The sequence below is a fragment of the Cricetulus griseus genome (assembly GCF_003668045.3).
Source record: "Cricetulus griseus strain 17A/GY chromosome 1 unlocalized genomic scaffold, alternate assembly CriGri-PICRH-1.0 chr1_0, whole genome shotgun sequence".
In the NCBI taxonomy this organism is placed as follows: Eukaryota; Metazoa; Chordata; class Mammalia; order Rodentia; family Cricetidae; genus Cricetulus; species Cricetulus griseus.
In genome coordinates, this window is record NW_023276806.1 from 154,824,333 (window position 1) to 154,851,070 (window position 26,738).

Genomic DNA, 26,738 nt, shown 5'->3' on the forward strand with positions numbered 1-26,738 from the left:
ACACACACACACACACACACACACACACACACACACACACACACACACACACGACATCTCTTCATGACATCTCTACGAGGTACATTTCTTTCACATTACAATAAAGAAGGACAGACCTGCTAAAGCCACTGGGCTATTGTAAGAAGTGGCAGAGCTGAGACTTGAATCATAGCTGGACTTCCAGTCTCAAGCCTTTTCTAAAGAGCCATATGAAAGTTGTTTTCAGTGATAAGGTTTCTAAAGTGCAATGCCTACAAACTCATATAGAGATCTATGCACTAACACACAAGACAACAGCTTTTGTGGATACACAAAACTCAGAGAATACATTCACTTTGAGAGGACGAAGCCATTCTAATAATAAAGTACTCATAGGAAAAATTAGAATATTCCTCCATATAGAAATATATCAAATAATTTTTAGAAAAAAAAAACCATGGGTAGATTAACTTTATCAATTCTTTATCACTGGAAATAGTTTTAAGTATGTTAACATACTTGGCACTAGTAACCTAACAGAAAAGTTCTAAGCAGTTCTGCTTCTGTATCTTTTGGCCCAATTAATATTTGACATAGTATGGACAGGCTTCAACCCTACATGTGATTATCATAAGCAAGGAGTACAACTGTTATTTCTCTCTGTGTGTGTATGTGTGTGTGGGGTCACATGTGTGGGAGCATGTGAAGGTTGGAGGACAACACTGGATGTTTGTTCCACTTTTGGTGTGGAAACAGAGTTTCTCAGCAGCATGGACCTTGCTAAGTAGGCTCCGCCTCTCAACTGCCTGGCTTTACACGGTTCTGTAAGAACTCAGGTTCCCATCTTGCCCAGCAGGAATTTCACTAATTGAGCCATCTCTCAGGCCTAGGTCTGTTATTTCTGTCTTACATGTGAACAAACTTAGATATTTCTGTTTTCATATTCATAGACAAACATATCTTCTCGGGATACCTCATGCATATTGTTTGAGTCCATTAGTTTTCTTAAAATTACATATTTTGAGTACTTTCCATGTTTTTATTTAATTGCTTCATCTGTTTTGACTGTACTTAAAGGTAACTCACTACGCAGTAGACCTTAGACCACTTTTGACTAAACCTAAACACAGTTCTTTTTTAAAGGAAGGGAAGTCTTACCTTGCATTTCTGCTCCAGATACTGATTAGCTTCAACAGAGGAGTGGGCGAATACTGACTCTCAGATCCAAGCCTGCAGATCTAGGATACCAAATAATGGCAGTGTAAAAAACAGACACTTATAGAAGAAGCTAAAGCAACCACTAAACAGGATAAGCCATCACAGTGGAGGATAAAAGAGAGCAGGGCACAGACCATACATAAAGGAAGGATGGAGGAAAAGAGAAGGGCAGCAAAATAATGCCAACAGAAAAATGCAGCAATGGTGGGTGCATGGAGTGTCTAGATATTGGGGCCAGCTATTGGGGGTTTTAAATGATCAGAAATGTCTGAGTTTAAACAGCTAGAAACTGTTCTCAAAATCCAGTCCCTCCCATAGTTTTCTTAGCTAACTGCACCAGTTACTGCAACAACTGGGCACATGCAGAGAAATCAGGAAAATGTTAATAGCCCCCCCCAATTGTTAGTACATCATGCTATGGAAGCTAGGTCATATTTCTTTAATGCACACACACAGTCAAGTTAACCTTCAGTATAAATGTCACATATTTAAAAACTGACTAAGTCTTGTAACAACTTGAAGAAATAAGAGTCTTGATGTAAGAAAGAGCAGACAACATACCTGAGGCCAAACTGCACCATGAAACACGGCATCAATTTCTTCTGCTCTGAACTGATAGGATTCCCAATCCAAAAATATATCGCTAATCATCTTGATTCCCAGACGTCTTAAATTTTTCAGTGGGTTAATAAACCTTAGCTGTATCTGCAAACAAAGATCTTTTTCAGACACACACACACACACACACACACACACACACACACACACACACACACACACCCACCCACCCTGATCCCTTAGAGAGGCACTCTTGCTCATTTGGCAGGGGAAAAAAGAGACTTGGGGCTGGAGAGATGCTCTGTGTTTAACAGTACTGGCTGCTCTTGCAGAGGACCCAGGCTCAGTTCCCAGCACCCACATGGCAGCTCACGACTATCTCTAACTCCAGTTCCTGGGGATCCAATGCCCTTCAACGGCACTGCATGTACATGGTGCACAGACATACAGTGAAAAGTTATATGCATAAAGTAATAATAAAAATAAACAAGTATGTCTGCGTGGAGGCACAGAGGCTGGAGGGTAACAGCAAACACTAAAGAGATATCACATCTCCTTCCCTACGCGGTCTGAACAGTAACAATGCAGGCCATCTGTTCACACTCATAGTAGGCTTATTTACTGAGTCTCCATCAATGGGCACTATAGCCCAAAGTCCTTATTTATATGAAGAACTGAAAATTCTGAAGAGTTTAGTATGTGAGGAATTCTATAAACCTGGAAATGGCAAATATTACACAGAATTTCCACTGGACATTAAAGAATGAATGGGTTTAGCCTTACAGAGGAGAGATAGGCCTTAGAGTGATGTTCTCCAAATGTTAAAAGCAACAGAGATGCCTCAAACCCTGATTACCTTCTTACCTGATCACTATACTGTGGGTGTAAGATATTAAATGGCAGTATTTATATATATAAAACCTTATTTTCCTACAGCTTTACCTAAAAACCAACTTGTAACATAGGGCGACAAAGGAAATCCTCTTATGTAGTGAATGTCAAGTCTATGTCCAAGATACAATGAATAAAACTAAGAGGGAAGTTACTTGCCACGAAAAGCCAACACTCTGGCCAACAGAGTTGTCCAAATCTGAAATCACGTATTTTAAATTCAAGTGCCCATGAATATGGATGCTCTTCATTTGCCACATAACGCTCCATCTGCCTCCACCTAATCACCTCATTATTCAGGCTACAGAGGAAATAGCAGGCAAACACAAGAAGGTGACACAGTGACAAGCCACTCTGATCTGCTTCCACTCTATTGGGAGCATGCGTGCTGTCCTTTGAGTCAGATTTCGGGAAAGATAAAAAAAAAAAAAAAAATCACTGACACTGTTAAAAACATGCTATCTTGATCATCTGGAGCAACTAACAAACCACTGCTAGCAAACAAGACCTCAAATAAGACATCGCACCATGTCCCATCTCTGCTTCTCCCCAAGGGCAGGAGAGGCATGTTCTATCCATTTCTACAACTATAGTTGCAGCTTGTTGACCAAGCCAGAGGAAAACCCAGAAAGTAAGCTTTTATAGACTTTATGTATATTTATACACGGCCACTGCTTCAATGTACAAACACCACAAAACTGTTTACAACCTTAACAACACACACTTCATGTCAGCCAACACCCCAAAGGCTATCAAAGTCATAAAGCATAAGTGTGTAACTGAGCTCAAACACATACTAGGACAAAATCACTGTGGGACAATTCACTATGCATGAAAGGAACTCCTTGGACCTGTTTAAAAGAGCAAGAAGCTCCACACCCTCGAGCGAGCTTAACACCTCTGTAACTAATGAACCACGAAATTGCACAAATGATCCTGAGTTACAGAATGTGGCTTGGGAGCAAGGCCCATTACTGAGTAACTTCTAAGTTAATCAAAAGTCCAAAGGACGCATCTTTATGAAACTTGTCACCCTTTGTGATTTACCATGTGCACAGACACTCACTCCTGTTTGCTCTGAAGCACAAGCAGAAATGCTCAATGCTGACATCCTCGTTTAAGCTCACATACTACAGAATTTCTCATGACCTCTTTTTGGTGTCACTCTTGGCTTCTCCAACCCTCTTTCCCACAAAACAACCAAGGCAATATCTTCCTCCCTCCCTCCCTCCGCTGCTGCTTTCAGGTGCTGGTATTAATGGTGTATGCCAGAACACTTGGATAAAACAGCATCTTTTTAAAAAAATATGTAGCCCAGGCTAGCCTTAAACTCGTGATCCTCTTGCCTCTGCTTCCTTCAGCAAATCATAGCTACTGGTGTGCTTCACCACAACTGGCTTAAAGCAGTATGTTTATCACGTCCCTGCTCAAGGTTTGTCAGGAATTCCCCAGTAGGAAGAAGTTTCCATACTTTGGATGCTTTTACTCACTGTGCTCTGGACACCTCTGCCTCGTCTCTTCTTAGAATGAAGCTCTGGAGACTGATTTCATTATCAACGCCAATTTAAGTCTTTTTGAAAAGCAGCTTAGAACTGTGGTAGACAACTTCTACTTAAGACTGCATTCCAAAGTCACTAGTTGTATTATGAGTCAACAGAGACAATCTTTTTAAAATTTACTTTTATTTCATGTGTGTTGGTGTTTTGCCTGCATGTGTATCTGTATGAGAGTGTTGGGTCCCCTGGAACTGAAGTTACAGGCAGCTGTGAGCTGCCATGAGAATGCTAAGAATTGAACCCGGATCCTCTGGAAGAGCAACCAGTGCTCTTAACCTCTGAGCCATCTCTCCAGCCCCCCAGAGACAATTTCTTGACAAACTGAAATTTTTGCTCATTTGTTAATAGAGTTCAAAAGACAAAATCAGAGCCTGGGTCTTTACTTCAAACCCAACTACTCCAAGGAGCTTTCTGTGCATCATAATGTACAAATTCCTTTCCTACATTCTCAAATGTAAGCTCATGGGCACATTCAAACAAACATCTACAGCCCTCCCCTTCCGGCAGCTAGCCAGCTAACTAACCAGTCCTGCTCATCACACGTGTTTATTCAAAACACTGCAATGGCTTCAGCATGTATCTCCTGAAGAGTCTATGGGACTCTCTCAACATAACAAGGGTTACAAATGGAGACTTAACCTTGATGCCAACCCAGCTCCCAAGAGAAACAGAGTCATTCAGTTGAGAAGCAGCATCTACCATGAGTCTCACCTTCTCCCGTTGCTCAAGGATGTGTGAGACGGTGGCTGTCATACACAGCAGAATCTGCAGAATCTTGGGAAGGTACTCACTGATGAGATGACTGATGGTCTTCAGGACAACCTCCAGGCTGTTTAAGATGCCATGCTGACGACCCACGGGAAGTACCTTTGACAGATCCAAATCCTCTACTGCCCGAATGACTGCTGAATGGCACTCCCCTAATGAAAGAGGATGTGGGACTCTGTGGTGATATCATGGCATCTCCTACCTCTCTAAATAATGCAATTTTCCTATGTATTATTTATAGGCATCAATGAACTTTTCTCATGTATTATCTCCCAATTTTTACGAAATGCTCAGTGAACTGAGTAAGTTGGGTTACATTTACATTTCAGATAGGGAAACTGAGGGATAAAGACAGATAAGAATGTAGTTGGAGGGTTGACTCCAAGTGAAAAATCTCATTCAATTTTATTTTATTATTAATCAGGCTAGCCTCAAACTATCACAGATCTACCTGCTTCTACTTTCCAAGTGCTGGAACTAAAGGAATATACCACTACACCTGGCTTACCCAATTAAAAAAAAAAAAAAAACAAAAAAAACTCCTGAACACTGGACTTACTGAGCTACATATGCTGAGTTTGGCAGAGTCATGAAAACTCCTAGAAGACTAAGGATCTGAGTTCAAATCCTACCTCTACCAGTTTTCTCATTTGTAAAATGGCCAATTACATGATGAGAGCGCCTGTGTTTGTTTTAAATATCAATTGAGTTGTTTGCAAAGGGCTTTTGATAACATTACGTGTGGAGTAAGCACTCAACACATCTAGTCATGGCGAACATTACATGTTATGACAGAAGAGAGCACCGAGCTTAGCCTGCACTATTACACTTCTCCACTGCTTTTCAACTGAGCCTAGAATTGGGATCACAGGAGAGACAGACACATCACTGCTCAATAGGTAAATGATTCTGTGAATAAATAAATGACTACATAGCAGGAATTACAGTTAATTCTTGCAAGCTGTTTTTAATCTCTTGGGTGTGGGGACAGACTCTCTCTCACTGATTCTCTCTTTCGTGTGTGTTTTAAAATTCAGTCCCAGTATATAGCCCTGGCTGACCTGGAACTCATTATGTAGACTAGTCTGGCACATTTTTGTGTATAATGAGAAGTATTTGACATTTTTCATTGGTAGAAATGCACAACAACAAAATACACATTTTCTAATTAAAGTCTTCTAATGCAAGATTACTGAAAACTTGGGATCAACTGTGAGATCAGAAAAGTTTACGGTGAAATGCATTTCAGCAAAAAGACATCACTGAGGTGGGAAGACACAGCCCCATTAGAAAGACTTCTGCCCAGGAACATCAAAAGGTTACCACAAAGGGAGTGCATTTGGTCAGAGAGGTGTTGGGTAGCTACCATTCTTGAAGTGCTTCACAGGCTCAGACAGCAGATCTAAGAATAACTGGATCTCTCCAGGTTGGGTCCCAGAGAGGAACCGCAGGACAATGGCCATTCGGGTGCCTGAAGCAGATTTCCCTTGGGTTTTACTCCCTGTCTTATTCTTCATCCGCCCATACAAAATTCTGAAAAGTCAAAACACCATTATCCATATGCATGTTAAACATATTGCTAGCTGCTTGTTTGCTACAAGGCTATAAGGAGCTAATCCAAAGATTTCAATGGCTATATTATAAAGTTAAGAGAAAAGGAAAACAGGCGTTATGAAATACAATGAGACCAAGTTACCAGGAAGCAGGAAACAGAAAATAAAAAGGCTAGAAGGTAATTCAGTGTATGACAGACAAAAAAAAGCAATAAAACAGGCAAGTCAAGGATAAGTTAAATCGAGGATAAATGAAAACAATAATATAGATAGATATTAAAAGAAAAAAAAAGGGAGAGGCAGAGGCAGTCAGATCTCTGTGAGTTCCAGGCCAGCAAGAGCTATACAATAAGGACCTAATCTCAAATCAAACAAACAAAATAAACAAAACAAAATTCACATGGAACGTATCTAGTTTTACATGTAATTTTTTTTGGGGGGGGTGAGGCAAGGTTTCTCTGTGCTTTGGAGGCTGTCCTGGAACTAGCTCTTGTAGTTCAGGCTGGTCTCGAACTCACAGAGATCCTCCTGCCTCTGCTTCCCGAGTGCTGGGATTAAAGGAATGAGCCACCACTGCCCGGCTTATATGTGATATTTTTAAGCTTTAAGGAAAAATATAATTCCTATGTTACAGTTTCATAGGCCAGAGAAAAAAGGGAAAAGTAACCTTTTTTCTTTATGGAAGGTGGTGAAAGTAATACATGGATGGATGAGTTAATGAGTGAAAATAAAACCAACACTAAATTTGCTTATAAACATAAAACACCATTTCTCATTTCTCTCCCTCCCAATAAACCCATACACTAGACTAACCCATAAACATAAAACACAGTATTGTACTGCTGGTACTGGCCCTGAACCTGGCTTCTAGGAATACATGTATGCAGAACTACACTGGATCAAAATACACTTCTCTTTTATTTTTAAAAGATTATTATTTATTTTATCTGTGTGTTTTGCTTTCAAGTATGTGCACGAAGTGTGTGCCTGTTGGCCAGAGGTCAGAAGTTACAGACAGTTGTAAACAGCTGGTCACTGAACAGGGTCCCCTGAAGGAGCACCCAGTGTTCTTATCCATGGAGCCATCTCTCGGCCTTCACATCACATTTCTAAACATAGAATCAACTGATGCTTTCAAACTGAGTGGGGATCATCCCAGGAAATGCAGCAAAGAGCAAGAAGTACATGTATAGGAATAAGACAGACGAAAGGGTCATGGCAAAAAGTTAACACGGCCATTTTAATACACTCTTAATAATGGTAGTCAGCATCCACCTCTCCTAAACCTTTAGATATTTAATAAAAGCTATTTTGTTTGCTTGAGATAGGGTCTCACTATGTAGCAGTCTGGCCTGAACTTGCTGTGTAGACCAGGCTGGCTTACACAGCACCCTCTGCTCTCCTGGGTGCTGGGATAAAAGGCATGCAATCCAGCTAATGGTTAGATTTCAGTGCAATAAAATTTACTGACAACACTCAAAACTTAAGTTTAAAATTTTAATATTAAGACAACTTTAAACTCTATTAGAGGCCTAAAGAACTTTTGTGTGGATTTACCATAGTTATATTTTTAGAAATTAAAACTGAGCAATTTTAAAATATTATTTTATTAACTCACTTAAAACATCATGTTGATTACATGTTAATATAAATAGCTTTCTAATGAAAAAAATAATTTTATCTCAGCACTCGTGAGACCAATAAAAGCTCTGTTTTATTTTCTGACTGGTCTAACGATGATGACCAGATGTTCATGTTGCTTCTGCATCTCCTCACTAGAGTGGAAGAAAAACCCTCCATGTTACAATAACTGTGGCAACTGGAAACTCTATCAAGAGACTCTATAAACTGTTTTACCAAAATCCTTTCCTTTTGAACTTTGCACACACTGATTCTGTAATATGCATCTGTTACTTGGAAAACAATGGCTGAACAAGTCATGTAGAAATGTCAAAGGCTAAGACATCTCACTGTTAACCCATAGAAGAAGCATGATAACCAACTTTTTTTTTTTTTTTTTTTGGTTTTTCAAGACAGGGTTTCTCTGTGGCTTTGGAGGCTGTCCTGGAACTAGCTCTTGTAGAACAGGCTGGTCTCGAACTCACAGAGATCCACCTGCCTCTGCCTCCCGAGTGCTGGGATTAAAGGCGTGTGCCACCAACGCCCGGCAAAAACCACCAACTTTTTAAAAATACCATTATCTGGCTGGGTGTTGGTAGTATATGCTTTTAATCCCAGCACTTGGGAGGCAGAGGCAGGTGGATCTCTGTGACTTTGAGGCCAGCCTGGTCTACAGAGTGAGTTCCAGGACAGGCTCCAAAGCAATACAGAGAAACCCTGGCTCGAAAAACAAAAACAAAAACAACCCCACAAAAACAAACAAACAAAAACTATTATCCACCAAATTAGACATGTTTTCAAGTTACTGGGAAGCTATAAGTTAACAAGAACAGACAGAAGTTTTCTAAAATTCTAATTTTCATTTGACTGTTGAAATTTGAAACAAATTTTACCATTTTGTTTTCTTTGATTTGTCAAACTAACTGTGTTCGTGTTTAAGAAAATTTCTGTGAAATACCCAAGCATAAAGACAAAAAATACCATACTTCATTATCTAGGCTTTCAAATAAAAATGGTGTTGCATGGAATTAAAAAGGGGCAGCTAGTGCAGCTTGTGATGCACTGACATAGATGTCATTCTGATATAAGCAGTGTGCACAGGGCATCTCATGAACACGTCCCACGTGAGCACACAGAACAGTAAAAAGAGCCACACTCACATTCAAAGGACACTGACAGAGAACTTTGTTTTCCAATTATGTATCCATCAAGAATGACTAGTGCAGTTTGGTGCCACTGTCCAAAAGAGCCAATTAAAGAAGAGAAAAAAGCAGGGCTAGAAATATGGCTCAGCAGGTGAGGTGCTTGACCACCACACACAAAGCCCTGGTTGTGATCTCCAGTACTGCATAAAACTAAGTATAGTGATGCAAGTCTGCAATCCCAGAGGAGAGTTCAAGGTCATCCCCAGCTACACAGTAAGTTTGAGGCCAGCCCGGGCTACATGAGACCCCATTAAAAAAATAAGAAGAATCACATGACTGTATTAGAACCATTTTTTGTTTGTTTGTTTTTGACGACAGGGTTATTCTGCATAACCTTGGCTATCCTGAAAGTAACTCTGTAGACCAAGCTGGCTTCAAACTCAGAGATTCACCTGCCTCTGCCTCCTAAGTGCTGGAATTAAAGGTGTGCACCACCACCGTCCAGCTTAGAAAAGTGTTTGGATTCTCATTTTTCAATAGTATGAATACCTCATCAGAATTGGAAACAAATCCGCCCGGTGGGTGGCTTTCACAACAGTGTTGTCTTCTGAAATGCTGAAGTGTACAATCTCCTCCTTAAAGCTTCTGTCATCCAGCAGCCTTTGTAAATTCTCCCTATAACAGATTTGCACAAATCATCACTTGGGCCTCAGCACTTTTCAAAGATGGGAAGAACAAGACTTGCAAATATAACTAAAAAAAAAAAAAAATCACACACCAAGTAGTTCAGGAAGAGGCTCACACCCAGTAGGACAATCCTCACAAGAATATCTTCACATTTCAGGAGGTAAATGGGTTAGAAGGGACTAGAGTTGGTCCATAACCCTGTGCTTAGAAGCACATCCAAAGGCTTCATTTCTTAGTGTTACTATTCCTCTTCATAAAGATTTTCTAGAATTATATTCACAGAGAAATGTTGCCACTTTCCCAGACATAGCTTTAAATTAATAATCTCCTTTCCACATTGTTATCTACAGAAAATAAGTCAACAAATATACTTCTGGTTTTTATTTCTTGCCTGGAAATGGTTACGGTTACTTTGAAAAGGGGCATTTCTCAGGCCTTTAAGACATTATTTCAGAAGTGATTCTGGGTAAAAGGAAGTAACGTTTCTCTAGCCTACATAGCTCACCTGTAAGGGAGGATATGAGGGTGTTTGTAGGTCATTATGCAATCCAAGGTTATTTTTTGAACAGCTTGATCTTGGTGTAGCAATAACTGGAAATGAGGTTTTATGGAATAAATTAATGAAGTAATATATACACAAATCATGAGGTAGAAATTTGTTTAACAAACCAGATAGCAAGACTATCTAAAAAAGAAAAGACAGAAAGAGAGAAAGAAAGAGGAAATGAAATTCTGACCTGAGTTCTGTGTGTGAGCCTGAATTTTAACCACCTGGGCTGGTCTTGTGACAAGGACATCCTATACTATAAAGTTAATAGTCAGTAAGATGTCAGGAGAGGACTTGGCTATGGTCCCACTGTTACCTGTGGCCAGAGACTTCTGAGCTCAGGCTTTCTAGTAAGGTCTCTGTGAAAAACACGCAGACACTGGACAAAGTCTGCTGAGACCATCCAGAGACCATCCACATATGAGAAATGCCATTTCCCCAGTAGGATTAGTATGACAACCCAATACTTGCTCTGCTTCTAACAATTCATTTTCCTGACATCTTTTCTGGAGTTGGGGACATACATAATAATCACAGCAACTTCACTTATCCATTCTCCCTCCATCTAACAGATTCAGAAACCCAAGTCCCCACCAGAGCTGATGTCAAGCAGGAAAGGCAGCCAGTCACCCTTTCCTATAACACGATTTTACTGTTCTTGCTTCTAATACAGCTGCTCAGTGTTAGCTACTGTGTACTGAAGTTGACTTTAAAGTCAACTACATAAGTGCAATCTAAATTGTACATTACGATGATTTTTAATAGTGTGAATAGTAACAAAAACAGCACCTAAAATGTAGAAATGGGCCTCATCCACAGTTACGGAAAACCCAAGTTACTCTGGTAAAGTGGGAGAAAGTTTGCAAGGATTAAAGCACCGGGAATTTATTTGACTTACCTGAAGATATAATTCATATAACTTGGATTCTAGATATAAGGCCCGTGGGTTTGAAAACTTAGAGAAGACTTGCAAATGAGCAATTAACTGCCTAAACAAAATAAGAGGTTATTGTAGTAAAGAATAAACATCTTGAAATAACATTGCCCATAATTTCATTCTCTTTGCATGCATTCCAAATACCCACCCATAAGTCTGCTGTTAACTACCCAAGCAAATTTTAATGATTAGTAAATTATTTTCTGGAAACTTTGAATCTCAGGCAGGCCTCTTCCCCCAAACCTAGGCTTTCTACACTAAAAAAACCTCCAAGATATGCGTAGGAAGGCTTAAACTACAAGAAGCTGGTTAAAAACACTGTGCTGTCTCTCAGAAAGTGAATGCAGGTGATCTGGGCACTTATGCCTTTGCTAGGCTCCAAACAGCAGCAAGGAAGTGGCAGGATTCACTCTTCCTCTCACTCATAGAATGTAAACACTGGTGGCATGAAACAGAGGGCCAAGTTTAGGTGATAACGGCTATTGCTTATACTAACTGACCAGAAAAAACAGCAATGCTCTGTGACTAAAGATAGGGCTATCCAGAGCAAATGACACCATCTACTGCAGCAGCCTGGGAAGGGTGTGTCTACTTCATTTGCCCATCTGATTGCCTAATACATGGAGTGTAGGGAGAAGGATTATGAAGCTGAGCTATGCATACACTGGCATGGCAAGCACCAAGGTCATTCACTCATTCCCCTCAAGCCTCTCTCAAAGGTCTCATGATCTCACTATGTCGCTCTGGCTCACCTGGAACTTGCTATATAGATGAGGCAGGCTTTGAACTCAGATCTGCTTGCCTCTGTCTCCTGAGTGCTGAGGTTAAAGCTGTGGGTATATGCTACACATCCAGCACAGTTTATTCACATGTGGATGAACTACCACACAGACCTAATCCTCATAGAATTATAGAATTTCCCTCCCTCCCTTCCTTTCCTCCCTTCATCTGTCTGTCTGGACTATCTATCTATCTATCTATCTATCTATCTATCTATCTATCTATCTAATCTATCTATCCCCTGAAGAATGTAGATGAGGATAACTTTCAACTTCTGACCTTCCTATCTCCACTCCCAGCTAAGATAATAGGTGTGTATAACCAAACCATGTCTTCAACATCTCTGCCCACTGACCTACATGCCCAGCACATCTTAATTTTTAGTATTTTAGACAAGTTTCTTTAGAACATTTCAAAGTGCAGTGAGGCAGGCACTTATTAGTGAGCTGCAGCTCATAGGGAATTTCTGATTTTCACAAGAGCTGTAAAGAGCTAATATCCAGAGCAAGCAGGGGTTCCATTATACAAGTATGATTGATCCGTTATGAGTTTGACTCATGTAAGATAACTTCTACTTTAAAAGACAGGAGAAACTTCAGCGAAGAACTATGATCAGTAGTACAGAATGAAGTATGAACAGATCCTCTCAGTGAGTAGAAATGAGGCCAGGGCACTTGGACAGAGGCAAGAGCATGTGTGCAGGTCCAGGAGTAAGAAAGGCCAAGGTGTGACTGGAGAAATGGCTTATTCATTTATTCAGCAAACACATACCTAGAACTAATCTTTTGCTAGGGATTATGCTGATGGAATGAGAACAAGGAACTAGAGGAACTGGCAGCTGGCCGTGACCCTTCCTGGGTGTTAGTATTCCAGGCATGTACTGACTTGCTCTTGGGGTTCTGACATGATACACCCTCAGCTGCAGCCACTAAGAGAACTACCTGTGCACATTCACTACATTTCCTACTCCCATCCTCCTCCTTTCTCTCCGTCTCTCTCTCCTCGTCTGTCTCTGCCTCTCTCTGAGCCTCTTTCATCCCTCCCACTGCTCCTGTCCCTGGGGGCCCATCTCCCCTCTCCCCTTTTTATGATCCTTTTCCCTTAGGAAAAAAACAAAACAAAACCTCCACTTGAACTCTGTCATATGGCATCATTCTCTCTTGTGCCACTTGTCTAAAATTACAACACCAGGCCTGTGCTTTACACACTATTTCCATTGGTTGATAAGTCCTTTCCCTGTCCAAGGCTTCATCTTTCAGTAGCAGAGGTGTCCTTCCCTCTGCAGAAGGCCTTCTCTAAGTGTCTGCCTCAGTCTTTGTGGTAGACAGGAGTAATTCCTCACAGAGCTCCCGTACACCTTAGAAGGGAGCAGTTCCTCACAGTGCTCCCGTACACCCTAGAAGGGAGCAGTTCCTCACAGTGCTCCTGTACACCCTAGAAGGGAGCAGTTCCTCACAGTGCTCCCATACACCCTAGAAGGGAGCAGTTCCTCACAGTGCTCCTGTAAGTCCTAGAAGGGAGCGGTTCCTCACAGTGCTCCCGTAAGCCCTATAAAATATCTGACACACTCCTCCACTGCAGATGTTTGTGATTCATCCTTGCAGTCTTACATTTAGCAAAGGGCACTGGCTACAGTTACCAAATGGATAAATTTATAAATGGCTGATGTGGAAATACACAAAATCTAAGAGCAACACCCTCAGTCCAGACAATCTTTGGGTAAGCTCAAAAAGCATCTGAAAGCAGGACTTTTAAAATATTTTTTAAAACAGTTTGGAACAATTTAAGTAAATGAGTAACCAAGGAAACTTAAAAAGTATTGTAGCACAAGAAAAAAGTAACTAGCAGGGGCTAAGTCAAAGGGAAGGAAGTGCTGACAAGGGACTCTGGTGCCTGCTACCCTGCACACAAACACAATGCCTACAGGTAACGCAGCACTCTAGGCTGCAGTTCTTTCATCTTTAAAAGGAACCACATCAAAAGTTCCTCAACTCCTAAGATTCTGTGGTGAAGCAAGAAAAACTAGTCAGTAATTGTTCCAAAACAAACCAGCAGTACCCACAGTGCCAAGAGACTAAAAAAGAGGCAGACAGATGCAGGATTGCAACATGCAATTTACTGGGACACACTGACAGAAGTGTGGTCCTGGGTAGCCCTGAGTCAGTAGATTTCCAATAAAGGTCTCTTATGTAATTCTGGCCCTGTCTTCCTTTAACTTCGGCACCACAGAACACTACAGCCAGTTCTCAATGCCTAGTACCAGAATGTTTCAGAGTCAGAATCTCCAAAGACTGACAAAACAGCAAGGAAAATCTCAGGAAGATGCACCATAACATGTCAATAGCTATCTAAGGAGTTCATGAAGTTATTTCCCATGTAGACAGAAGCCTGCACAGCTCCCCCGAACAACTACAGCTCCATGATCAGCCAGTGATGGGGAACTCACTTAGCTGCAGCCCTTCTTGTCTTTTTCTTCTGGGGTGCTTCATCTGTGGGCAGGGCCTCTTCCTCCAGTTCTTCGTCGGCTTCCACAGCAGGTTCCTCCTCCATTACCTCAGCCACTGCTCCTCTGCCTTTTCTGCGTAGATCCTGGGTTGGAGCAACTTGCAGATCCGCTGGATAATACTCATTGCTGTTAAGAGGAAGCATGCGATGACATTGAAACTGAGGAGTATGCTTCATTGGAAAAGCATCCATAGTACACAGGAACACACACACACACACACACACACAACACACACACACACACACACACACACACACACACACACACGGCACCTTAGTCAAGGTGCCTCTATATTAGCCTTCTTAAATTATTTTATTCTATGTGGTGGGCGCTTTGCCTTCATGTATGTCTGTGTACCAGGTATGTGCCTGGTACGAAGAGAGGTCAGGAGAGGGCGCTGGATTGTGTGGGCTAATGTTACAGATGGTTGTGAACCACCATATGGCCTTTAAAAGAGCAGCCAGTGCTCTTAACCAACGATCCATCTCTTCAGCCCCTACACTAGTATTCTGTCTTTTAGTCTTTCTCACTGACAAGTCAGTCACTAACTGTAAGAGACAGTCTGCTCCATTACTACGTTGTCAAAAAGATGTGAAATGTCTACTTTAGACTAAGGTGAAATCAGCCTCCTTGTCTCTGGAAGCACAGCTGGTCAGAGTGGACTACAGAGTAAAAGATTAATGTAAAGTATTAGGACTGTATTTCTTTCCTGACTTTGCCAATATCCTTTCAAAAGCACAGTATCACAATCTCAAATAGTCAAAGCAATGGCAAGCAAAAAGTAAAGTCAGAAACATTACCTAATTTCCTAACAAACCAAAAAAAAGCTGCTTGGTCAAAATAGCATCGCATTAGCATACAAACTGATCCACAGTCAGTGCTGGCCTTTCAGTGATGCACTGAGAACTCTGGAGAAGGCAATCTTTTCGGTAAGTGCCAGGCGAATGGACAGCCATATGCAAAAGTTTGTAACTAGACTTCTGTCCCTCATCACTTGTAGGAGTCAACAGAAAAGAGCATTTAAGGTAAAAGGCCTAAAACTATGAAACTACTAGGAAAAGAGAGGAAAAGGAAATGCTTCATTTCAGTCATAGGCAAAGATTTTTTTAAAAAATGACAAATACCCAAAAGCATATAAAACCTTATTTTTCCACTACTAATCTATTGCATGTTTGGTCTGCTTTAACCTTTCCTAGCTCTGATTTCTCCTCCCTGTGTCCCCATCCCCCTTTAACATAGGCTCTCATTGTATGGCCTTGATTGACCTGGAACCTGCTACATAGACTAGGCTGGCCCCAACTCACAGAAACCCACCTGCCTGTCTCCAAGTACTGTGATTAAAGAAGTGCACCACCACATCTTGATCCTTTGTAACAACAGTATTCATGTATATGGTTTCAATTTTGAACAAAACATGAACAGATGCGCCCTCTCTGCCCCACACTCCTCTTCAATCACCATCTTATTGTAAGAGCTCACAGGTTCCATTTTTCTTCTCCACTGTCTCTAGAACTCAGTTAATCAGACTTCCATACAGAACAAGTAAAGCAACTCATTACAGATTCTGTCTTTCTGGGTAAGGTATCTCTTTAAGCCAAAGGTCAAGCCTTATTCCACACAAGGCTGACTGCTCAGGTATATAGAATTTTCTGATCCAACTGACTATCCCTCCCTGAGACATTTACCTGCAAACTAAGAGGCGATGCTATTTTTTGAGGGAAAACACAGAAAATTAACGCATTAGGAAGTTCACATCCATGTCTTGTTTCTTTTCCTATTACTTTCATGGTCTCCTTTGCGGGTTCATTACTTCTCTAAACAATGGTCAGTACCAGCCATTGCATGTCTTCACTTTCTGATCTCTTTTACTCCACTTTTGTCAGGTGACATTAAATACCACTCATCTACTGAGGATTCTCAATTTATAATCTCCAGATCAACACCTTTCCTTGAACGTTATCACTCTAAACTTAATGCCTACTTGTCATTTCTACTTGGTATCCTACGTAACAAATTAAAATGAACTCATGGTGTCCTGTGCCCCCCGCCCCCGCAAACCAGCAGCGTCTGCATCCCTTTCCCTAAGGTGGTAACCTGCCTTTCCTAGTTGCTCAGGCTAAAACCTTGAGACAGATAGTCAGTTTTCCCCACTCCTTTCTGTTCCCTACAACAAACACCACCTCCAAACCACACCAGCTGATCTAGCTAGAATCGTTTCAATTTTCTTTTTTTTCCAAATTGGAATTCCTTTTTTAAAAACTAGTCTTTAATATTGGCCAGGCCACCAGCTAATGTTGTTCACACCTGTAATCTCCTTCTGACTGGTCAATCTCCACCACTAACTATTCTACAATCTGTTCTCCAAATAGCATCCACAAGTCCTTCATGTTTCTGCTTAAACTCCCCGATTATCTGATAGCAAAGGCCCATTTCACCATCACATGGCCGGCCAGAGTGCTAACTTCCTGCTCCATGTCCACTGCTACCTCTCAGGGGGTGGGGGTTCGGGGGTGGGGTGGGGGATCACACTGCAGTGCTTACCCAAGCCCCGCCACTGTTCCCGTGACAAGCCAGGGCTGTGGCTTATGCCCCGCTCAGCCTAACCCTTACCTTCTTCCCACGTAATGAGGCACATCAGAGCACACGCTTAGTGTGCAGTTCTACTCTGTACGACACATCCTTGTTAAAATTTCAAAGCCATCAAGACTCTCTTACTGAAGACAAAACAAGGCTTCAGAAAGCTTTTAATATTCTTCAAGAGTACATTCCTCAGCATGAAGAGGCTCAAAACAGTAGTTGGGGTTAGGTCACTGGAAAATATCTATTACTCCCAGGCAAGTAATAAAACAATGAACAGGGCAAGGAATAGTAAGACCTTTGTATACTGATCAAACTCAACATGGCCTTTCTCCTGTAGTGACCTGACCTGTTTTGATTAGCACTGTTGTATGCTAATTCATGTAAAACTAGTCTAGTGTTTTACTCGAGGAGGCGGTGCCTTGTAGACATGACAAGGACTTGGAAAATGACACTTGTGTAAAGCTCTCAGTCACTAGGGGAGGCTGATACACCTACTCTCACATTGTGCCAGGTACATTGTTCTATGTACTTACTTGATAAACCTCAAGAACAGTGGGGAGAGTTCCCTGGACCTTGGCTCTATTCTCTCTGGAAATTTGGCCAAAGCTCGCCAGAGCAAGAAACGGAAGTTGGTATGGTCCAGTCGTTCTCGACAGTCAGTTTTCAATGCTAACTGCTGCTGGTAAAGTGCACCAACATCTCCTTCTTGGGCTTGCTCCCAACTTCCATCCCCAGTGGACTGCTCCGCCTCTCTCATATCCTTCTGCAGTTCTTTCTCTGCAAGAGAAAGAAGGCATCCTAATGCCTGTAGATTATCACACTTATGCTTAAGACTGGACACTAGGTTCCTAGTGACTCGAAGGAAACAGTAACCTAGTCAGAACTTCATCAAAGAGAATATATTTCTCATGTACTCAAATAACACTGGTGTCCCCAGCCAGCCCTTGAGACTTCTGCTCATACCAGCATGTGCAGCTGCTTTTTCTAGATGTTCATAGCAGACACTCCAGAATTGCTTGTTTTCCATCCCATGGGCGTGAGAACTAAGAGAAAAGATCATGAAATACATAATAAAGCATGGTCTTTAGTATGAAACAGCTCACTAGAAAAACGTACAAGAATTAACTATATGTTAATTTGATTAGTCTTCAACATGAGGATGAAATAAATTTCACTTTTCTGTTGTTTTTACACTGCCTTCATTGCTCAAACTTTGTTCTACTTTATCATTGTATGTGAGTGAGTGCAGATGTACAGATGTTAGAGGAGTCACGTAATTCGGGGAATTTCGTTTTCTCCTTTCACTGTGGGATCTAAGGATTGAACTCAGCTCATCCAGCTTGTGTAAGACCTTTTACCCGTTGAAACTTCCTTGCCAAACACAGAAATGACTTCAGAATATTTATTTTAAAATATAAGTAGATACAAATAAGCTCTGTTTAAGGTGCTTTGAGTCAGCCTTTCTATGCAGTCTAAGCTGCCCTAGAACCCACTATGAAGACCCAAACTCACAATTTGATGGCCCCACCACTGAGTGCTAGGATACAGGCACAAATTTCCATATCCAGTTAGGAGGACTAATGTTAAAGACACAATAGTAAAAATGGAGCATGATATATCCTCTACTTTGTCCTCTTTGTTGGTGTGACAAATGCCATAACCAAAAGCTACTTGGGGAGGAAAATGTTTACTTGACTTATATTTTCAGGTCACAATTAATTCACTGATGGGAGTCAGGGCAGGAACTCAAAGTAGGCACCTCGAGGTAGAAACCATGGAGGAATGCTGGTTGCTGCCTTACTCCCAGGCTTAAGTTCAGCCGACTTTCTTATACAGCTCAAATCCACCTACCTAGGGACTATGCTGCCCACAGTGGACTGGGCCCTCCCACATTAATGACCAATCAAGACAAGTAGTCCTCAGACCAACCTGATGAAGAAAATCACCCAATGACTCTCTCTTCAGGTGGCTCTAGATTACATCAACTTGACAAAGCTAAATAAAATAGTATATGAGGTAGGGCCCATTAGGAAAAGAAAGTTTCTGGAGAAAAACAACCATTGCACTCAAAGTTAGTTAAAAATATTTCTCTGCACCTATTTCACTATCTGAAATACACTTTTCAGCTGAGTATGGTGGCGCATACTTCTAATGTCACCATGTGGGAGGCAGAGGCAGGAGGATCTGTGTTAGTTTGAGGCCAGCCTGGTCACCATAGTTCCAGGCTAGCCTGGGGTATGTATTTAGAATCTGTCTCAAACATAGACTTTTCATAACTTACTGATAAGACATGAAATGAATCATATAGGGTTATTTTTGGTTTTGTTTGTTTTGTTTTTATAGCTTAAAGATCTTGCAATAATATTCTCGTTTACTCTCTGTCATTACTTTTCTTTTCCTTTTCTCTTCTCTCCTTATCTTCCTTTCCTCCCTATTCCCTTCTCTCTCATCCTTCTCTTTCCTGAGACATATAACGATGTAGCCCAGGCTTGCTTCAAATCTGTGGTCCTCTCTCCTTAGCCTCCTGAATGCTGACATTTATAGTGTGTATCATCACACCTGGCTTATCGTTAACTTTCTAATATACATAAACTTTACACTGGATAGGAGAACTACAGATGGTGTATATTATACATGGAAAACGGTCCCCAACAGTAAAATAGCCCAGTCACTATAGAGAGACTTTAAAAGCATTTAAGAGCCAACATTTGTGATAATGGACCACTGATTATAAATATGTCACTTCTTATCTTTTGAAGGTATAAAAAGAATCCAGGTTGAAGTCAAAAGCCATTTATTTTCACTATTCTTGTTTGGTGGCTGTGAAAGGAAGTAAAAGCAGGCAAATTGGTTTAAAAATTGAAAAGGGATTTGTTTATTCTGCCACTGTCAAGTAAGAACTAATAGGATCCAGAAAGGTAATGACACATTACATATTTCCAGTCCAACAAAAAGCCAGAGTAAAGAGTCAAGGACAAACATTTGTAAAAGGACAGATCTCTACATCTCAGCCACAGGATATGCTATTTTCTGTAACTATTAAAATTATTTGTTAAAGCTAAAAGGACTTGTGTGTGTGTGTGTGTGTGTGTGTGTGTGTGTGTGTGTGTGTGTGTGTAGGGGTGTGCATGTATGCACATGCGCTAGACAAGAAGGGTTTTGAAAAGTACTTATGGTTCAGTGATGTACTATGTGAAAATAAAAGTATGGAATTATCATAATGTATATTTTCATCATACAAATAGCATCATATAGAATAAAAAGAAAACTCTGCAGTCGTTTAAATGCATAGAAATATTCACACACCTAAACTACTGAAAACCAGGCACCAAAGAGGGTATGTAGTTTTTTTTGCATTGTTTCTTTTTTTGTTGTTTTGTTTTTGTTTTTTCGAGACAGGGTTTCTCTGTGTAGTTTTGGAGCCTATCCTGGCACTTGCTCTAGAGACCAAGCTGGCCTCGAACTCACAGAGACCCGCCTGCCTCTGCCTCCCGAGTGCTGGGATTAAAGGTGTGCACCACCAACGCTCGGCTTGCATTGTTTCACTAAGGATTCAGATGCCCATGCATGCAAACCATACCCAGATGGAACAAGCATGGCCCCACCATTCTATCGGAGTTAAAGTGAATGGTCCCATCCACTTAGCCCATGCTTACCTTATGAGCTCAATCACAGGGTCCCAGAGAGCACTGAAGTTGACATAGAGCATGCCTAACAGATAACGGAGTGGTACCTGCAAGTCCAAGAGACCAGTTTAGTAACCATGTGACAGGCTGCAGTAGAAGGGCACACACCCCTTGGACAAGTAAAATTTGGGAAGAAGCTTGCACTGAGTGTGTAATAATTTTTCTCCATCTCCTAAAATCTCATTCATATTCATTTGAACACAGAATTAAAGCTCATTCCAGATGTTCACTCACAAAGTCTAAGTCTAACTAGGAACGCAAGTTCATCCTAACAAACATTCACAACCTGAAGAACATCAAACATTAGTTAAGTGTAGACACTATAGAACAACAACAAAAATATGTGGGACTGGGGGCTCAAGCCTCCTGTACAGCAGAGCAGGTGCCTGAGTTCTTTTTTTTTTTTTTTTTAAGAGTCTCTTTACATAGTCTGGGCTGTCCTGAAACTCACTCTGTCGATCAGGCTGGCCTCAAACTCAGAGATCCACCTGTCTCTTCCACCATGCGACACCATGCCTGGGCAGACGTCTGATTTCTTGAAACTAAACTTTCAGAGAGTGCAGTTCAGGGGGCCTAAAGCTTTCTCAGTCAACTTTGAAAGGCGAAAGATTTATAAGATCTGAAGAGAAACCAGAGTATTCTCAGGAAACTTTGAACAGCATTCATTATTACCAACACTGGTTTTCTAGGAAGACATCATGGAGATGGCAGATTTCTCTTTCTTTCTTTCTTTCTTTCTTTCTTTCTTTCTTTCTTTCTTTCTTTCTTTCTTTCTTTCTTTCTAATTTGGGGGTGTGATGTTGGTACAGGTTCCAGCTTCACTCCCTGTTCCAAATGAAATGTACAGGATGCTAACATTTAAAATAGAGAAGACCAAAACTAAATGAGAGAGGAATGCTTTCCTCTGCCTTGCTTCTATTGACTCCACACCGGATTTCCAAAGACAAAGCCAGTATCCTGCAGCAGCGAATACAAGTGGTGAAGAACATGGGCATTACACTGACATGGCGTCCTTCCTCATCAGGAGTCAATGAGCCTGCCTTCTCATTTATAAGAAGGGACTAATGCTGCCCACACTTTGCTGTGAGAACTGAATGAGGTTCCGGATGGGAAGGATTATGAATGGACAGGCATGCTTGTAAACTACCAAGTACAAGGAAGGGGAACTCGTTCCTTCTAGGCTGACTTGGTTTTGTGCACATGCTACTTCATTAACATGGGGAATGGATCTACCTGAGCTGTCATCGACCAGAGCAGTGTCAGTGCACAGCAGCTGAAAGCATGGCCGGTGACCCAGAATACCTCAGGTGCATCCACAGTCCCACCAGCTAGGGTTGCATGACCCTGAGCAAATCTGAAGCTCACTGCCTCAGCTTTCTTCTAAGTGGAGTATATCACACTCTGCCTCCCTCCCATTCCCCATCCTTCTGTGTGCGCAGTGCCTAAACCCAGTGGGAAACAATGCGGGGCTTTCAAATGTTCCTTCTTAAAGAAGAGACCTTGCTCTTTCTTGAATGGCAAGGATAGAAATCAGGACAAACTACAATAAGTATTTTAGTCTTACTGCTTTCTTCATGTATTTTACTGGCAATGCAAAGTGTGACTGTTCTGTTACCTGTTCCATGGCCATTCTCTGAATCCTAAAACCTAGCCACCACCAATTTTTGAAAAGCAGTGACCACAGAGACCATCATAACATGAAATGTTCTTGATATGGGAGAAACGTACTTTCCTAGTTGCCTTGTAAGACAGTCAAGGTCTTTCTTATGTTTTAGTCATTTTGTTGTAGTAACATATAATAAAGAAAATTGTAAGATTATGTCCCCAGTAGGGATCACAAAGAACACTATTCTATAAACACATTTTCACTGAAAGCCTACTCCATAGATGACTAATAGAAGACCTAAGTCCCTCAAGGAATATATGATGAGAGAATTCCTTCCAGAAGGGAAAAAAGACCAGTATTGTGACCTACAGATAATGAGCAGAGGAATCACCTATCAAAGACAGCAGGATGACTGGGGAGAAGGGAGAGCTCATCTGTGACATCAAAGAGAGAATATGGTATCAGTGTCTTCCAAGCCTCGGGACCACAGCCATCTGCAGCTTCCCTGGATAACCTATGCTCTCTCAGACCTTGCTTCCTTTGCACACTCCATCTCGAAATGGAACAGTATTGCCTCCCTCAAGATGAGGCCAAACCTCACCCTTCTAGAAATTTACACACTCTTGAGCAGGCACCAAAGGGCATTCTCACTGTGGATGGAAGGTTCCCTAGTCTTACCCCTGACACGATGTCTTTGAGGGCAGAGGCTGGGCTTTTGCTGTGATGTTTATCACTAGCACCTTAGTCATTACTAGATGACATATTTGATGAAAGATTAACATAATTAATTAATGTTAACAACCATAATAGTTACTATAAAGTGCTGAGATGGTAGCATATTTTGTAGTGAGATTTTAGACTTATCTCGTGCAATTCCTATAGCAACAGTGGAGTACAGACTACTATTTTCCTAATTCACAAACAAGGAAATAGTGGTGCCAGTCCTTCACCTTGGTAATCATGAGTATTCTACTTAAAACTGTTGTGGGGATGCCAGGGGCCAGCAGTCAGCTCTGCTTCTCATATGACACATTTCTGCAACCTAACCCAATACCTACAAATGATACTCTACCCCTTTATAGCATCTTTTAAAGGACAGAACCCACATTTTAGAATTATTCTATCAACAAAACTGGATTCTTCCTTCCTTCCTTCCTTCCTTCCTTCCTTCCTTCCTTCCTTCCTTCCTTCCTTCCTTCCTTTCTTTCTTTCTTTCTTAAAGGCCCTTGAAGCTAGACAACTGTTGAAAGTGAAGTATTACATTTTAAAATGCTCACATGCTATAACAAGGTAAGAAGCACAAGAGAAACCCCAAGTGAAATGAGCTGCTAGTGTAGCCAAGGTCTCCCTTTGTAGGTAAAGCAACACAAAATGGTGGTCACTGTGTCATATCTTCACATAAGCAAAAGGACCACATTATTTAATAGGCTGAAAGAGATTTAACTTGAAGCATGGAAGAGAAACAAGGTTCACCTTACTTATAATGACAACATTTTCATTGTTGATAACTATGTGATATGATCTCCAAAATATGATTTAAAACATACTTTAAGAAACCATTTTAAAGAAAGACAGACACCACAGTTACCTCCTGTAGTGGTCCCTGAGGGGCTGCATCCTGCACCACATCATGCCTCAGCTTTCTCAAGTGGAGGAGCTTCTCTCTGTAGTCGCTCACAGTTGCTGGCACCAGTTCTGCCTGGCGTAGGATAGCAAAGGCTGACTGCCGCTCCGAGAGTCCGTCATCCTGCTCAGCCAGAGAAAACCCAAGGCAGGTCAGAACCCTCATTCCGAAAGGGGTGTAAAGCATGACTAGAAGTTTTGTTTGAGATAGGGCCTTACTACATAGTCCCGGTTGGCCTGGAACTCCCTATGTGGTCCAGGCTGACTTCAAGCTTACAGAGATCTGCCTGCTTCTTGCCAACCGAATGCTAGGATTAAATGTGTGCATTAAATAATGCTCAGCTTAAAGGTTTTAAAAATGAAAAAACAAAACAAAAAAAAACCCAACCTTGTATATGGTAGAGAAGGACAGACTCCTGGAGCTCAGGGGTCAGGAGGCCAAGCTGATTCAGTGGGAGAACTTGTCTCAAAAAACTGTGACCAGGGCTGGAGAGATGGCTCAGCAGCTAATAGCTGGCTGTTCCCCAGAGGACCCTGGCTCAATTCCCAGCACCTACATGGTGGCTCATAACTTATCTGATGCCCTCTTCTGGCCTCCTTGGGCACAGATATACATGTAGGCAAAACATCTAACACATAAAAATAAAATGCAGTGATTCAAAATTAAAAAAAATTATTAGCTATAAGCACATATACAGACAAGTAATAGTAAATGGGCTTAGCAGGTTGTACTTAGACATTTATTCATACTTAAAAATATGTAACAAAGAATAGGAGGTGGCAGAGGGCACAGGAGCAGTTGGAGTGGGTAAGTGATGTAACTATATTTTAAATTAAAAATTAAAGTAGAGAACAATAGAAAACACCCAACATCAACCTCTGGCCTCCATATTCATGAGCACTAAATGTATTTACACGTGCATGTATGCCCACAAACACCATACATACATAGTAAACAGGAAATTGTCAAAAGGATTCTAAATGACTAATGGCAACTACTAAAATGAAGAAGAACAAAAAGAAGAAAAACAAAACACACACATGGTTTTATATATTTAATCACTGTGCAATTCTACTTCTAGTATTTGCATCATGGAAATAACTCTATACATGAAAATATCCATCTAAGGGAGTTCACTGTGGTGCTTTGCAAGATACTGGAAGATGGTAACTAAAACCCCTCTTAACTTCCACTAGCAGAGGAATCAGTAAGATTTTAAACTGTGGGGCACTATTGAAACTTCTAAAGAAAGAGTAAATCCAGAGGCACCGATATGGAGACTCCCGTGGTAGCATGAGCTCCCACCATGTCTGCTACCCACAAGATTTGAAAAACATTTAGGAGACTTACTGGTAGGCAAGAATATAAATTCCAAAATACCAATTTTTATAATACATGTTTAAATAATTTAGCTATATACAGTTATATAGCAAAGATATCAATATAACTTACATATTTTTTTAAACTATCCACTCTAATAATTACAATACCTCCATTGAAGCCGGAAGCTGGATATCAAAATGATTTAGGATCCTTATTGTCAAGAGCCGAATCTAGAGAAAGTACAAGGGAGATTTCAAACTGCAAAGTTTAAGTGAAGGAAGACATGGATGTGCAATCAGCGAAACCCGTCTCACAAAATCCAAGAGATACCATTGGTCAGAGTAAAACTGGCCTTTTCTAGTCCTTGTTTCATATCCAACAACGACTAATACCTAATTCAAGCAGTAAATGAATTCAAGATAGCAAGAGACTGAGTGGGTAAGGCTGCTCAACATACCATAATCTAGTTTTACCTATGGCAGTAAGTGCAAGGCCTGGATAAGCGTGTACACTGTTGAGCTAAATCAGCGGCTCCACACTCCTTAGTCACATGGGTATTTCCACACACTTCAATGAGTAGGTGAACCATCTAAAATTTTTTCTTTTCTTCCTTTTCTTGGTTTTTTAGAGACAGGGTCTTACTATGCATTCTGGGCTGTCCTGGAACTCACAATGCAAAACAGGTCGGCCTCACAGAGGTCTGTCTCCTAACTGTTGGTGTTAAAGGCATGCACCACTACGCCTGGCTTAAGTATTTTTTTTTACAGAATCTGAAAACTTTTTGAGAACAGCAACGTATCACAAGAACACATTCTTCTAGTTTTAAGTTGTAAGACATGAGTAGGTTGTTTACCTATTAGATAAGCACAATTATCTAGTCCATGAAATGTGCACTAGAAAGGGCTGTCGTAATGGAGATTTACTCCAACAACTACCACTTATGAGTACATAAATAAAAGAAAAATCATTTTATTTCTCTAGTGTTTTCCTACTTGAGTCTTACTGAATCGAAATCTTAGGAGGTAGAACCCTAGGATTTGTAATCTTCCTGATCACCCTAAGCAATCTTGCTGTGACCAGTCTGTGGCCAGGGTCATCACTGCTCCAACAGAAATCCCACAGCAGCACCCTCTGATGAGGAACCAGGTGGTCACGGCCGAACCCACAATGCAGC

General features: G+C 41.1%; 1 protein-coding gene across 1 annotated transcript in view; it reads right to left on the minus strand.

Moving 5' to 3' along the window:
* Positions 1-26,738, minus strand: part of Utp20 (UTP20 small subunit processome component) — an 84,358-nt gene that overhangs the window by 34,547 nt on the left and 23,073 nt on the right. Inside the window, exons 17-29 of the mRNA XM_027392579.2 lie at positions 25,732-25,794; positions 24,206-24,364; positions 20,982-21,058; positions 18,289-18,368; positions 17,859-18,102; positions 14,686-14,871; positions 11,421-11,511; positions 10,481-10,566; positions 9,838-9,963; positions 6,337-6,503; positions 4,914-5,122; positions 1,759-1,902; positions 1,138-1,217 (exon numbers count right to left, since the gene is read on the minus strand). Coding sequence (XP_027248380.1) covers positions 1,138-1,217; positions 1,759-1,902; positions 4,914-5,122; positions 6,337-6,503; positions 9,838-9,963; positions 10,481-10,566; positions 11,421-11,511; positions 14,686-14,871; positions 17,859-18,102; positions 18,289-18,368; positions 20,982-21,058; positions 24,206-24,364; positions 25,732-25,794 — 1,712 coding nt within the window. The remainder of the gene's footprint in view (positions 1-1,137; positions 1,218-1,758; positions 1,903-4,913; positions 5,123-6,336; positions 6,504-9,837; positions 9,964-10,480; positions 10,567-11,420; positions 11,512-14,685; positions 14,872-17,858; positions 18,103-18,288; positions 18,369-20,981; positions 21,059-24,205; positions 24,365-25,731; positions 25,795-26,738) is intronic.